This window comes from Neltuma alba, unplaced genomic scaffold, assembly GCF_004799145.2.
Source record: "Neltuma alba isolate B1F8T4 unplaced genomic scaffold, ASM479914v2 tig00010377_pilon, whole genome shotgun sequence".
In the NCBI taxonomy this organism is placed as follows: Eukaryota; Viridiplantae; Streptophyta; class Magnoliopsida; order Fabales; family Fabaceae; genus Neltuma; species Neltuma alba.
The window spans coordinates 38,141-53,160 of NW_021635281.1; the positions used below are offsets into that span (position 1 = coordinate 38,141).

Consider the following 15,020-nt stretch of genomic DNA (forward strand, 5'->3'; position numbering starts at 1 on the left):
CAAAAGAGTTATATCTCTTGCATCTTTCTGTGATGGCAAAAGGAGACATGAGTCTAAAATATCCTTAAGCAAAATGCTTCCTATACAGGTCTTTGACAAAGATAATATCAAATCTCCAGGATGTCTTCCCATAATTGTTTCTAATGTCACCACCCTGAAACTATAAACATCGCATTTTTCAGTAACAACTAAGGTGTATGCAAGCTCTGCAATGGGCCAAAAATTAAATAATTATGTATTTATCCCAAGACAAGCAATATACTATAGAAATAAAATACAACATAGAAGGACCAGTAGCAGAGAATTAGAAAAGCCCACCTGGAGCAACATAACCATAAGTACCAACTAAAAGAGTCTGATTAGATGTATTTGGATCAATGATCCTAGCCTGCCAAAGTCTGATAAAAAAGCTTCCATCTTTGAGTTCAACAATATATTATTGCTTGTTATGTCTCAGTGGATAATTGAAGGAGCACAATGATGATGTATATACAACAAAGCATTTGTTATTTCTTTAATGGCATTCACTCTCTTACTCCAATTCAACTCTTTAGCTTTATCATCATAATTCAACACATAAAAAAGGCTTCCTCTTTCCATGTATTCATATATGAGAAACATGCATTGATTATGCAAACAAAAACCATGAAGCTTTACAATATTGCGATGTCGAATTTCACTCAACATCTTCACTTCATTGTGAAAACTCTTGGCCAAAAATGTGTCTCCATATTCTCTTCTATGGAGTTTTTTCAATGCTATGATTTTGCCACTTGGAAGTTGTGCCCTATAAACACTTCCATAAGCACCGGTTCCGATACAATATTTGATGTCAAAGTCCTCTGTTGCTTCAATGATATCTTCATATGCAATTTTTCCATCATAATTCCATATGGAAAACAAATCCCCATTTTTTGCTTCTCTTGCCTTACTTATGGATTTCTTGTGCTTTTTGAATGATTCAAATAAGATAAAACCCACAACAAATGTGATGACAAGAAAAATTGTCAAAGGAATAATGATTTTCAGCCAAGACTTTGAGCCTTTATGTATCTTCTCTGGCGTAAGTAATTCTCTATTACCATTTAAAATGTCATGAGGAAAAGAGCTATAAACTTCACTTGGAACATAGCCGCTAAGAAGATTGTATGACAAGTTGATGTATTGTAGCCTACCAAATTCTCCAGGTATGCTACCAGAGATACTGTTGTAGCTTAAGTCAATGCTACATGATGGTGGCTCACTGCATATATTAGATGGTAATATTCCATTGAATTTGTTGTGAGTAAAGTTAACATCAACATCTAAGTAGTTCAAAATGTCCGGTATGTTTCCACTCAGATTATTTTGGGAGACATTTATGTGAAAGCCAATATTGAAATTTCCTAATTTTTCTGGAATGCCACCACTTAATTGATTTTGAGAAGCATCAAAATCTTGTAAATATCTCAAATCGAAAATTGAAGAAGGGATGCCACCTGTAGTGAATAAATTTGAGTATAAATATAAGTTGTGGAGATCTGTCATAAAACCTGAAGTTTAAAGAATGACCCCAACTATTTTTTTTGTTTCTACTCAAATCTAGTGATTCTAAATAAAGTTGGGAAGGTTGGAAGGTAGAACACCTGAAAGGTTGTTGCAAGACAAGTCCAAATAATTGAGATTTTGAAGGCCTCCTATATGAGTTGGAATGATACCTGTCACCATTCCATGAAAATTTAAATACAATATTTTTTTTATATTATATGAGTTGGGAAAGGTGGAAGGTATGGCACCTGTAAGGTTGTTGCAAGACAAGTCCAAATAATTGAGATTTTGAAGACCTCCTATGTGAGTTGGAATGGTACCTGTCACCATTATATGAAAATTCAAATATAATATTTTTTTATAACATAGTGAATAAATGTGTGCACAAATGTAAGTCTTTTATAGTTATTATACACCCAGTACTGAACGAACGACTCCAATTAGATTGTTTCTATTCAAATTGAGTAATCTTAAATAATTAAGGTTAGTGGAAGTAAGTAAAATTATTGCAAGACAAGTGTAAATATTGGATGAATGAATGAAGGGTTCTAATTTGAATTAAAGTTGTACCTGTTATCCCCATTCTAGAAAGATTTAAGTATTTTAGTCTTTCTAATTCAGTGAAGTTGAGATCTGCTAGTTGAGGATGCTGTGAATAGATTCTTGGTTGGTTAATTAAGATAACTCTTCCTAAGCCATCGCATGATATGCCATCCCAGTCACAATAGTAGTGGGAGCCACCATTGCTTAAGTTCCACCATTTGCTTTGAAGCACTGCATGCTCATTCCCTGTGGTCATGGCAGTTGTGATATTATAGACATGTGTTTGAATAACAAAAGCTTACAACATCACTCTAGAAGTTTCACTGAAGGAGTTTCCATTACAACCAAAAGCTTGTTTCTTTATTATTGTGGTTAATTCATAAAGCATTCAGCATATTATTCTCTTTTCCTTATTACATTGGGAGAATTACAATCAAGTCTTAAGAAAGAAAAATAATTACAAAATAAGTTCTAAAAATTGTCATTGTGTACTTTGGCACTTGTCATTATAGGTTACTGAGGTTGTTATTGTTTTAGTAATTATTTCTCTTCCTTGGAGCTTGATTGTAATTCTCCCTATTATGTTTGAATTGTTTGTATCATAAAGCTTAAAAGTGACTTCGTAATGCTATAGTTTTTTTTTTTAGCTCAAAACATATGCTAGGTATTTTGATCATTTAAAACATGTCTTCAATGTAATATTTCATTTTTCCTTTTTTTTAATTTAGATAAGGATGAGAAGTAACTCACTTGAAACAATATTGTTGTAAGACAAGTTTAGATATGTGAGTTGTGGAAGATCTTCTATTTGAGTTGGAATGGGATCTGTCAAAATCAAAACACATTCCTTTTAATTGCAAATGTATGTCTTAGGTTATTTTTGATCAAATAAAAAGTTGTTATGAAACAAGTTCAAATAATTGAGATTTTGAAGAGCTCCTATTTGTGTTCGAATGGTACCTGGTAATAACCTATTTTATTAAGTCATAAAGGTAAATATAATAGTTTTAAATTGAGTGAATTTGTAAGGTATAGTATAAGGCACATAAATTACTAGTAAGATTGTTATAAGATAAGTTCAGATTTATGAGATTAAGAAGAACTCCAATCTGAGTTGGAATGGTACTTATCAACTCTATTCCATGATTATTCAGTTATATACTACTAGTTCTTTTGTGATGCAATAAATAAATTTGTGTACAAAAAACAAGTCTTTAATATTTTTCGTAAAATACAAAGTTGAATGAACGGGTCCAACTGGATTGTTTCCATTCATATTGAGCAACTTTAAATGAGTAAGGTTGGCAACAGTGTAATGTAAGTAAGATTATTGTAAGACATTAGATGAATGAATGAATGAATGAATAAAGAGCTTCGCTTAAAATCAGAGTGGTACTTGTTAACCTCATTCTAGAAAGATATAAATATTTTAGTTTTTGTAATGTGGTGAAGTTAAGATCTACTAGCCGAGGTTGCTGTGAATGGATTCTTAGTTGTTCTATTGAAATTACATTTCCAAAGACATTGCAAGATATGCTATCCCAGTCACAAGGGTAGTCGAAGCCATTATTGTAGATTATCGTCAGTTGAATAAGGTCACAATTAAGAATAAGTATCCCCTTCCAAGAATTGATGACTTGCTTGATCAGCTTGTAGGTTCTTCTGTGTTCTCCAAAATTGATTTAAGGTCTGACTATCATCAGTTAAGGATCAAGGTAGAGGACATTCCCAAGACCACTTTCAAACTCGTTATGGTCACTATGAGTTTCTAGTGATGCCTTTTGGATTAACAAACACCCTAGCGGTGTTTAGGACTATATGAATAGAATTTGCAGGCCTTATTTAGATCAGTTTGTTGTAGTTTTCATTGATGATATCTCATGTACTCAAAAAGTGAGGAGGAGAATCGTAAACACCTTCATATTGTACTACAAATATAAAGAGAGAACAAGTTATATGCCAACTTGAGCAAGTGTGAGTTTTCGTTAAAGGAGGTAAAGTTTTTAGGTCATGTGGTATCTGCCAAAGGTGTGGTCGTGGATCCAAGTAAAGTAGAGGCAATGTTAAAATGGGAAACTCCCAAGTTTGTGACTAAAGTAAGAAGCTTTGTGGGGTAATCAGGTATTACCGCCATTTCATTAAAAGCTTTTCTCAAATAGCCATGCCACTAACTAACCTGATGAAGAAGGACAAACCTCTTGTATGGACAAAAAAGTGTGAAGCTGCATTTCAAGAGTTGAAAACGAAGTTGACCATGACACCTGTCCTCACTATACCTGAACCATCACTATTGTATACGGTGTACACAGATGCATCTTTGAAAGGTTTGGGTAGTGTATTGATGCAAGATAATAGGGTATTAGCTTATGCATCCGGACAATTGAGATCTCATGAGGAAAATTACCACACCTATGACTTGGAATTAGCAGCAATTGTGTTTGCCTTAAAGATTTGCAGACACTATCTTTATGGTGTGTAGTGTGAGATTTTCAGTGACCATAAAAGCTTAAAGGACCTGGTAGATCAGAAAGAGTTAAATAATCGTCAATGAAGAGGGATGGAATTCTTAGCGGATTATGATTTTGAATAGAATACCATGAAGGGAAGGCTAATATGGTGGCTAGTGTATTGGGTAGAAAGACAATTCATGTTTTCTATATGAGTATGACAGAGCATCACTTGCTAGAGGAGCTAATAGAAATACCAATTATGGCTAAGACAATGGAGATTATTGTTACTTTAAATGGAGTACTTGGGGACTTTGACTTTTTTAAAGAGTTGAAGATAGCCCAAATGAAGGATGATGAATTAATAAGGGTAAGAGAAGAACTAGAAAATAGAGCTGTATCGGATTATGACATTGAAGACGAATGAATCTTAAGGTCCAAGAGAAGGATTTGTGTTCCAGATAATAAAAAAATAAAAAAGGACAATTCTTGAGGAGGCACATAGAACTAAGTACACCATTCACCCTAGAATAACCAAGATGTACCATGATCTAAAGCAAGAGTATTGGTGGCCAGCGATAAAGTGTGATATGACTAATTTGGTACTCAAGGGTTTGACTTGTCAGAAAGTCAAAATTGAACACCAACAGCCACCGAGTTTAATCCAAAACTTGGAAATCTCTAAGTGAAAATAGGATATCATTTTAATGGACTTTATCATTGTAGATAGACTAACAAAGTCATCCTACTTTCTCCCAATCAAGTCTACTTATTCTATGGAAAAACTCGCTCAATTGTACGTAGATGAGATTATGAGATTGCATTAGATACCAAAAGATATCATATCAGATTGAGATATGCAAGGAGCCTTTCACACAGAGTTGAAGTTCAGTACGGCGTATCATCCCCAAACTGATGGTCAAACTGAGAGAACCATCCAAACTCTTGAGGATATGTTGAGGGCTTGTGCCATTGAATTTTTGGGTAGTTGGGATCATCATGTTCCACTAGCAGAATTCGCCTATAATAATAGCTATCATGCGAGTATCCAGATGGCACCTTATGAAGCATTGTATAGAAGAAAGTGTAAATCACCACTGTGTTGGATTGAATTGAGTGATAGAACCATTGTTGGCCCTGGCTTTGTGGATGCAACCATAAAAAAAATTGAATTAATCAAAGTTGATGACCGCTCAGAGTCTCTAGAAGAGTTATGCAAACTGACGGAGGCCTTTGAAATTTGAATTGGGTGACTATGTGTTTTTGAAAGTTTCACTAGTGACTGGTATTGGTAGATCTATTAAGGCCAAGAAGCTGACTCCTCGATATCTTGGACCTTATGAGATTTTAGAGTGAATTGTACTGATCACTTATCGAATTGCTTTACCACCGCATCTCTCTGATGAGCACAATGTCTTTCATGTGTCACAACTCAAGAAGTATCATCCAGATCTATCTCATGTGATCGAGACTGAGGAGATTGAGTTATAAGAGAATCTTACCTTTCAAGCTAAGCTCAAATGTATTCTAGATGTTAAGGATAAGCAACTTCAATAAAACAATCCAGTTACTTCAGGTTTTCTAGAAAGACATGTCTCCTGGTGATGCCCCTTGGGAAACTGAGGAGCGAATGTGACATGATTATCCACATCTGTTTTCTTAAGTATGTGTTGATGTGCTGATTATGTACTATCTTGTGTGTTGATAGTATGTGTGTAGTGATATTGTCTATTTCTTTAATGTTGTTATGTTGCTATATTTCTTACGTGTCACAAATTTTAAAGACAAAATTCTATTTAGAAGGGGAGAGCTTAACATCCTAAATGTTATTTTAGTATTAAAAAAATTATTATGATTTCAAAATAATAATAATTAAATCATATAAAATAATAATATTTTATTATTATAAATAATAATACTTTATTAAAAAAAGAGAAAGTAAAAAAAAAAACACGCACTTTCCACCAAATTCGGTGGAAAAGGCAAGAACATTTAAGAAGAAGAAGAAAAATAGAGGAGGTTAATAAATAAAGAAATAAAAATAGGATGAGACGGTTGAGTGGGAAGGATAAATAAGAGGAGGGAGGTTAGGCAGAGAGAGAAGAGAAAGAGAGGGAGAGAACGAGACTCAGAGAAAGAGAGGAAGAGAGAGAAGCAGAGAAACATTAACATTTTGAAGAGTAATACAAGCTTTGTGGATTATTTAGGTACATAAAAGTACTTCTTTTTATTAAATTTTCTTTTTGAATATTTTTTATATATTTAGAGCTTTATATTAGTAGTATCATTATAATGTTTAGAGAAAATTTTGGGATTTAGGTATGAAGTAAGTATTGAGTTTTGACAATAGATGACCATAGAAATTTAGAGGTAAATAAGTAGTTAATTTTAATCAGTCCATATTTGTCCATTTATTACTTTTGGTATTTGAAATCAAATTTATTTTGTTGAAAAATTTGTCATTTATGATATATATCATATTTATACCAATTACAATTAAGTTAAATAATTTATTTGGGTTGTTTGATATATTATTGAAATTTTAATCAGTTTATATTTATTCATTGATTGTTTTGAAAATTTTACACTAAGATTTTAGTTGAAAAATGTATTATTGAAGAGATATAGAATGTTTTTACCAATTAAATTTAAATTAAATAACTTATTTGGGTTATTTAATATATTATTGAGATTTTGATTGGCTTAAAATATGAAATAGGTTAAGGATATATTATTGGAAAAGATTTTTAAGCTAGAAACTTAAGTTATAAATTAAAAATTTTACATAATTAAATAAAATCAATATTTATTTGTAATTTAAATGAGTTATTTGGGTAAAGAAAAATTGTTATTTGAAGTAAGAATTTTTGAGTAGTAAATATACGTATATATATTAATAATAATAAATCCTATGTAATTTAACTTATTTATTTGTATGTATATTAAATTGTATCTACATTATTTGTAGATCATTATTTGTATATTACTTTATATTTTGGAGTCTGTAATTTGTACTTTTCTTTCTCAAGCTGTGAGTTAAGCTTGGAGTAGAGGTAACCAAGGTTAATTTATTTTATATACATGCTTTGAATTGTAAGGTGTTTACTACATTTTTATTTTCTCATATGAATTTGTGAAAGTATGTCTATGAATAAAGTATGTATTTTTTTTTACATGACAAATTTTGATAAATCGGGAAGTATGTCGATTTAATTATGCCTAAATTGTATTTTATTGAGAATTATGTTTTTTTTGTGATACACTGATACTGAATTTGATATACTAATATTATATTATTAAATAAAATGAAAATATGTTGTACTTTGTTTGAAACTATATCATCTTACTTCGCAGAACTATGATATTTTTAATTTATATTGTGACTAAGCATAGGGTTCATATGTGGAGGTTGGGATTTTGTTATGTGGGGGATAATTGGTCTTGAAGCCCGCGTGGTATGCATACACTACTAATCATACTGTTTGGTCTTTTTGTCAGACCCATATAGTTCTTCCTTTTTCTTGGCCCGAAGTTGAGAAAGAGCTTTTGGGTAGACACCTCATGCACCATAGTCCATTCTTGAGTTGTGTAGGTGCAAGAGGGATCCGTTGCTTGATGTGAATGGGGTGATTTTTGGCCAGGTTACTTAGCACAAAAAGCCCAAAACCTTGTCAAGGAGCCATAAGGAGAAGTATGGTGATGGGAGGCATATTTTATTGTGTTGTTGCATATGTGTACTTTTGCATGAAGTATGCCATGGTTATCATCAAAAAAATGGTTTTATAATTATGTATTAAGAAGGCGTCATTTCAAATACAGTATTTTTAAATTGGAGTAAATTTGTAAGAGTAGAAATGGAAGATATATAACGTACCAGTAAGACTATTACAAGACAAGTCCAAATAAGTAAGATTTTGAAGAGCTCCTATTTGGGATGAAATAATCCTTGTCAATAAAGATATTAGGTTGTGTGGAGGTAAATACAATATTTCAAAATTTAGTGAATTTGTAAGGTAACAGTAGAAATGGAAGATATATAACTTACCAGTAAGACAATTATAAGACAAGTCTAGCTCAATCAGATTATGAAGAGATCCTATCTGTGATGGAATGGTCCCTGTCAATAGAGGTATTAGGTTGTGAGGAGATAAATACAATATTCCAAAATTTACTTAATTTGCAAGATAAGAGTAGAAATGGAAGACATATAACTCAGCAGTAAGACTGTTAGAAGACAAGTCCAGATAAGTAAGCTTTTGAAGAGCCCCTATTTGGGATGGAATAATCTCTATCAGTAGATGTACTAGGTTGTGTGGGGGTAAATATAATATTTTCAAATTGAGTGAATTTACAATGTAAGAGTAGAAATGAAAGATATATAACTCATAAGTAAGATTGTTATAAGATAAGTATAGATGAATATGATTATGAAGAGATCCTATTTGTGATGGATGATCCTTGTCACTAAAAGTATTAGGTTATGTGGAGATAAATACAATACTTCAAAACTGAACGAATTTGCAAGGTAAGAGCAGAAATAGAAGATAAGTGACTCACCAGTAAGATTGTTGTCAAACAACTCCAAATAAATGAGCTTTTGAAGAGCTCCTATTTGGGATGGAATAATTCTTGTCAATAGAAGTATTAGGTTGTGTGGAGATAAACACGATATTTCAAAATTTAGTGACTTTCCAAGGTAAGAGCAGAAATAGAAGATATGTAACTCACCGGTAAGACTGTTGGAATACAAGCGTAGTTCAATCAGATTATGTAGAGATCCTATCTGTGATGGAATGCTCCCTGTCAATAGAGGTATTAGGTTGTGGGAAGATAAGTACAATATTCAAAAATTTAATTAATTTTCAAGCTAAGAGTAGAAATGGAAGATATATAACTCACCAGTGAGACTATTGGAAGATATGTCCAGATAAGTGAGATTTTGAAGAGCTGCTATTTGGGATGGAATAATCCCTGTCAATAGAAGTGTTAGGTTGTGTGGAGATAAATACAATATTTCAAAATTTAGTGACTTTCCAAGGTAAGAGCAGAAATGGAAGATATGTAACTCAACAGTAAGACTGTTAGAATACAAGAGTAGTTCAATCAGATTATGTAGAGATCCTATCTGTGATGGAATGCTCCCTGTCAATAAAGGTATTAAGTTGTGGGGAGATAAATACAATATTTGAAAATTTACTTAATTTGCAAGCTAAGAGTAGAAATGGAAGACATATAACTCATCAATAAGATTGTTAGAAGATAAGTCCAGATAAGTCTAGATAAGAGTAGAAATAGAAGATATATAACTCACCAGTAAGATTGTTAGAAGACAAGTCTAGATAAGTGAGATTTTGAAGAGCTGCTATTTGGGATGGAATAATCCATGTCAATAGAAGTGTTAGGTTGTGTGGAGATAAATGCAATATTTCAAAATTTAGTGACTTTCCAAGGTAAGAGCAAAAATGAAAGATATGTAACTCAATGGTAAGACTGTTAGAATACAATCGTACTTCAATCAGATTATGCAGAGATCCTATCTGTGATGGAATGGTCCCTGTCCATAGAGGTATTAAGTTGTGGGGAGATAAATACAATATTCAAAAATTTACTTAATTTGCAAGCTAAGAGTAGAAATGGAAGATATATATAACTTATCAGATCAGTCCAGATAAGTGAGATTTTGAAGAGCTCCTATTTGGGATGGAATCATCCCTGTCAATAGAGGTATTAGGTTGTGTAGGGGTAAATATAATATTTCTAAATTGAGTGAATTTACAAGGTAAGAGTAGAAATGAAAGATATATAACTCATAAGTAAGAGTGTTAGAAGATAAGTATAGATGAATCAGATTATCAAGAGATCCTCTCTGTGATGGAATGATCCTTGTCAATAAAAGTAATAGGTTGTGTTGAGATAAATAATCTTTCCAAATTGAGTGAATTTACAAGATAAGAGTAGAAATGAAAGATATATAACTCACCAGTAAGACTATTGGAAGATATGTCCAGATAAGTGAGATTTTGAAGAGCTCCTATTTAGGATGAATAATCCCTGTCAATAGAAGTGTTAGGTTGTGTGGAGATAAATACAATATTTCAAAATTTAGTGACTTTCTAAGGTAAGAGCAGAAATGAAAGATATGTAACTCAACAGTAAGACTGTTAGAAGACAAGCATAGTTCAATCAGATTATGCAGAGATCCTATCTGTGATGGAATGGTCCTTGTCAACAGAGGTATTAGGTCGTGGGGAGATAAATACAATACTTCAAAATTGAGTGAATTTGCAAGGTAAGCGCAGAAATGGAAGATATATAACTCATCAGTAAAACTGTTAGAAGATAAGTCCAGATAAGTGAGATTTTAAAGAGCTCCTATTTGGGATGGAATAATCCCCCTCAATAGAAGTGTTAAGTTATGTGCAGATAAATGCAATATTTCAAAATTTAGTGACTTTCCAAGGTAAGAGCAGAAATGGAAGATATGTAACTCAACAGTAAGACTGTTAGAATACAAGCGTAGTTCAATCAGATTATGCAGAGATCCTATCTGTGATGGAATGGTTCCTATCCATAGAGGTATTAAGTTGTGGGGAGATAAATACAATATTCAAAATTTTGCTTAATTTGCAAGCTAAGAGTAGAAATGGAAGATATATAACTCATCAAATAAGTCCAGATAAGTGAGATTTTGAAATGCTCCTATTTGAGATGGAATCATCCCTGTCAATAGAGGTATTAGGTTGTGTAGGGGTAATTATAATATTTCTAAATTGAGTGAATTTACAAGGTAAGAGTAGAAATGAAAGATATATAACTCATAAGTAAGAGTGTTAGAAGATAAGTATAGATGAATCAGATTATCAAGAGATCCTATCTGTGATGGAATGATCCTTGTCAATAAAAGTATTAGGTTGTGTAGAGATAAATGTAATATTTCCAAATTGAGTGAATTTACAAGATAAGAGTAGAAATGAAAGATATATAACTCATAAGTAAGATTGTTAGAAGATAAGTATAGATGAATATGATTATGAAACGATCCTATCTGTGATGGAATGATCCCTCTCAATAAAAGTATTAGGTTGTGTGGAGATAAATACAATACTTTAAAATTGAGTGAATTTGCAAGGTAAGAGCAGAAATAGAAGATACATGACTCACCAGAAAGATTGTTGTGAAACAACTGCAAATAAATGAGCTTTTGAAGAGCTCCTATTTGAGATGGAATAATCCCTGTCAATAGAAGTATTAGGTTGTGTGGAGGTAAATACAATATTTCAAATTTAGTGAATTTGCAAGGTAATAGTAGAAATGGAAGATATATTACCAGTAAGACTGTTATAAGACAAGCCCAGATAAGTGAGATTTTGAAGATATCCTATCTGTGATGGAATGATCCCTGTCAATTGAGGTATTAGGTTGTGTGGGGGTAAATATAATATTTTCAAATTGAGTGAATTTACAAGGTAAGAGTAGAAATGAACGATATATAACTCATAAGTAAGATTGTTAGAAGATGAGTATAAATGAATCAGATTATAAAGAGATCCTATCTGTGATGGAATGATTCTTGTCAATAAAAGTATTAGGTTGTGTGGAGATAAATTTGATATTTCAAAATTGAGTGAATTTACAAGATAAGAGTAGAAATGAAAGATATATAACTCATGAGTAAAATTGTTAGAAGATAAGTATAGATGAATATGATTATGAAGAGATCCTATCTGTGATGGAATGATCCCTGTTAATAGAGGTATTAGGTTGTGTGGGGGTAAATATGATATTTCCAAATTGAGTGAATTTACAGGGTAAGAGTGGAAATGAAAGATATATAACTCATAAGTAAGATTGTTAGAAGATAAGTATAGATGAATCAGATTATCAAGAGATCCTATCTGTGATGGAATGATCCTTGTCAGTAAAAGTATTAGGTTGTGTGGAGATAAATATAATATTTCCAAATTGAGTAAATTTACATGATAAGAGTAGAAATGAAAGATATGTAACTCATAAGTAAAATTGTTAGAAGATAAGTATCGATGAATATGATTATGAAGAGATCCTATCTGTGATGGAATGATCCCTGTCAATAAAAGTATTAGGTTGTGTGGAGATAAATACAATACTTCAAAATTGAGTGAATTTGCAAGGTAAGAGCAAAAATAAAAGATACGTGACTCACCAGTAAGATTGTTGTCAAACAAATCCAAATAAATGAGCTTTTGAAGAGCTCCTATTTGGGATGGAATAATCCCTGTCAATAGAAGTATTAGGTTGTGTGGAGAAAAATACAATATTTCAAAATTTAGTGACTTTCTAAGGTAAGAGCAGAAATGGAAGATATGTAACTCATCGGTATGACTGTTAGAATACAAGTGTAGTTTAATCAGATTATGTAAAGATCCTATCTGTGATGGAATGATCCCTATTGATAGAGGTATTAGGGTGTGGGGAGATAAATACAATATTTGAAAATTCACTTAATTTCCAAGCTAAGAGTAGAAATGGAAGATATATAAGTCATCAGTAAGACTGTTAGAAGATAAGTCCAGAAAATAGTAGAAATAGAAGATATATAACTTATCAATAAGATTGTTAGAAGACAAGTCCAGATAAGTGAGATTTTGAAGATATCCTATCTGTGATGGAATGATCCGATCCCTGTCAATAGAGGTATTAGGTTGTGTAGGGGTAAATATAATATTTTCAAATTGAGTGAATTTACAAGGTAAGAGTAGAAAGGAAAGATATATAACTCATAAGTAAGATTGTTAGAAGATAAGTATAGATGAATCAGATTATAAAGAAATCCTATCTGTGATGGAATGATCTTTGTCAATAAAAGTATTAGGTTGTGTCGAGATAAATATAATATTTCAAATTAAGTGAATTTACAAGATAAGAGTAGAAATGAAAGATATATAACTCAAAAGTAAAATTGTTAGAAGATAAGTATAGATGAATATGATTATGAAGAGATCCTATCTGTGGTGGAATGATCCTTGTCAATAAAAGTATTAGGTTGTGTGGAGATAAATACAATACTTCAAAATTGAGTGAATTTGCAAGGTAAGAGCAGAAATAGAAGATACGTGACTCACTAGTAAGACTATTGTCAAACAAATCCAAATAAGTGAGCTTTTGAAGAGCTCCTATTTGGGATGGAATAATCCCTGTTGATAGAAGTATTAGGTTGTATGGTGGTAAATATAATATTTTTGAATTAAGTTAATTTGCATGGTAAGAGTAAAAGTACAAGATATACAACTCACCAGTAAGATTGTTAAAAGATAAGTTTAGATGGATAAGTTTATGAAGAGATCCTATCTGACTTGGAATGGTATCTATCAAACCCGTTTTAGAAAGTGTGAGACATTCTAGATTGGGAAATGCAGTGAAATTGAAATCTGCTAGACAGTAGCATTGTGTAGTCATCTGTTGATAATTCATCTCAACAAGGCTTCCAAAATCATTGCAAGATATGCCTTCCCAGTGACAAGGGTCTGACAAGTTGTGGGCTCTGTTGCTAAAATTCCAACATTTAGTCTGAAGCAAAGCATGTTTCTCCTCTTTTATCATGGCAACTGATGCTACACCATTAATGTGGAAGCAAGTTATTACAACAAAGCATAATAAAAATACCGCTCTCATCACACCCATCGTCAGTTTCTTTGTCTACACAAAGCAATCATAAAATGAGTGCATCTGCAGAGTTTCTATATATAGAGCAATATTATTGAATCTCCCTTCGACGCGTCAAAGTCATTGAAGTGTGTAGGTCCAATGGCAAATCGTCATGTGAGATTGCCTCAGTTGTTAATTAATGGTCTTAGTCAATATTAAAGTCTTTAGTCTTTGGAGTTATTATAGTGAAAATGGGCATGAAATTGCCAAATATGAGATGATGAACATCACAGCATAGTGGTCTGATGGAACTCTGAGTTAAAGAACCCATTATTTTTAACTTTTAGGATTATATTTTGAAAGACAAATCAAATTATGGAAATATACCTTTTCTTACCACTAGTTGCTAGCATGTTTCTCCTTTGCTATCGTGGAGGTGGCAATATTATTAAAGAAAGTAATGGCAGGGCATAGTCAGAAAATCACTATTTACCATCACAGTGCTTATTGTTGGAGTGGTCGACATAATTTCGGAGAATGCCACTGATTCATGCAATGTGATCATCAAATGAGTGCAGAGGCTGAGTCTTTATAGAAGCATAAATTTATTTTTCTTAAAAACAAAATTATAACTTTTAAGTGGCATATAAAGAAACGTGTTAACTAACTTTGACTATTAAAAATAAATAAAAAAAGAAAGTAAATAAAATAAAAGCTTGTTTGATTTTATGCTCAACTTTTATGTTTTTAGAACTACTTTTTAGAATAATTTTTGAATACCAAAAATAAAAAAATAAAAGATGTTAGAATCATTATTTCAAAAACCATACATAAAATGATGAAGTGAAGGGTCAAAACTAGTTTGCTTTATTAACTTGA

The 15,020-nt window shown here is 32.0% G+C and overlaps 1 protein-coding gene across 1 annotated transcript; it reads right to left on the minus strand.

Annotated features, from left to right (window-relative positions):
* Window positions 1–453: 453 nt before the first annotated feature.
* Window positions 454–14,177, minus strand: LOC114756223 (probable leucine-rich repeat receptor-like protein kinase At1g35710). The gene is made up of 11 exons (XM_028945160.1): window positions 13,790–14,177; window positions 13,619–13,690; window positions 11,845–11,916; window positions 9,417–9,488; window positions 9,246–9,317; window positions 8,563–8,634; window positions 2,821–2,895; window positions 2,098–2,316; window positions 1,776–1,847; window positions 1,626–1,697; window positions 454–1,478 (listed from the first exon to the last, which is right to left on the minus strand). The coding sequence occupies exons 1-11, from the start codon at window positions 14,175–14,177 to the stop codon at window positions 454–456; spliced, it is 2,211 nt and encodes a 736-aa protein (XP_028800993.1).
* Between the last annotated feature and the right edge of the window lie 843 nt (window positions 14,178–15,020).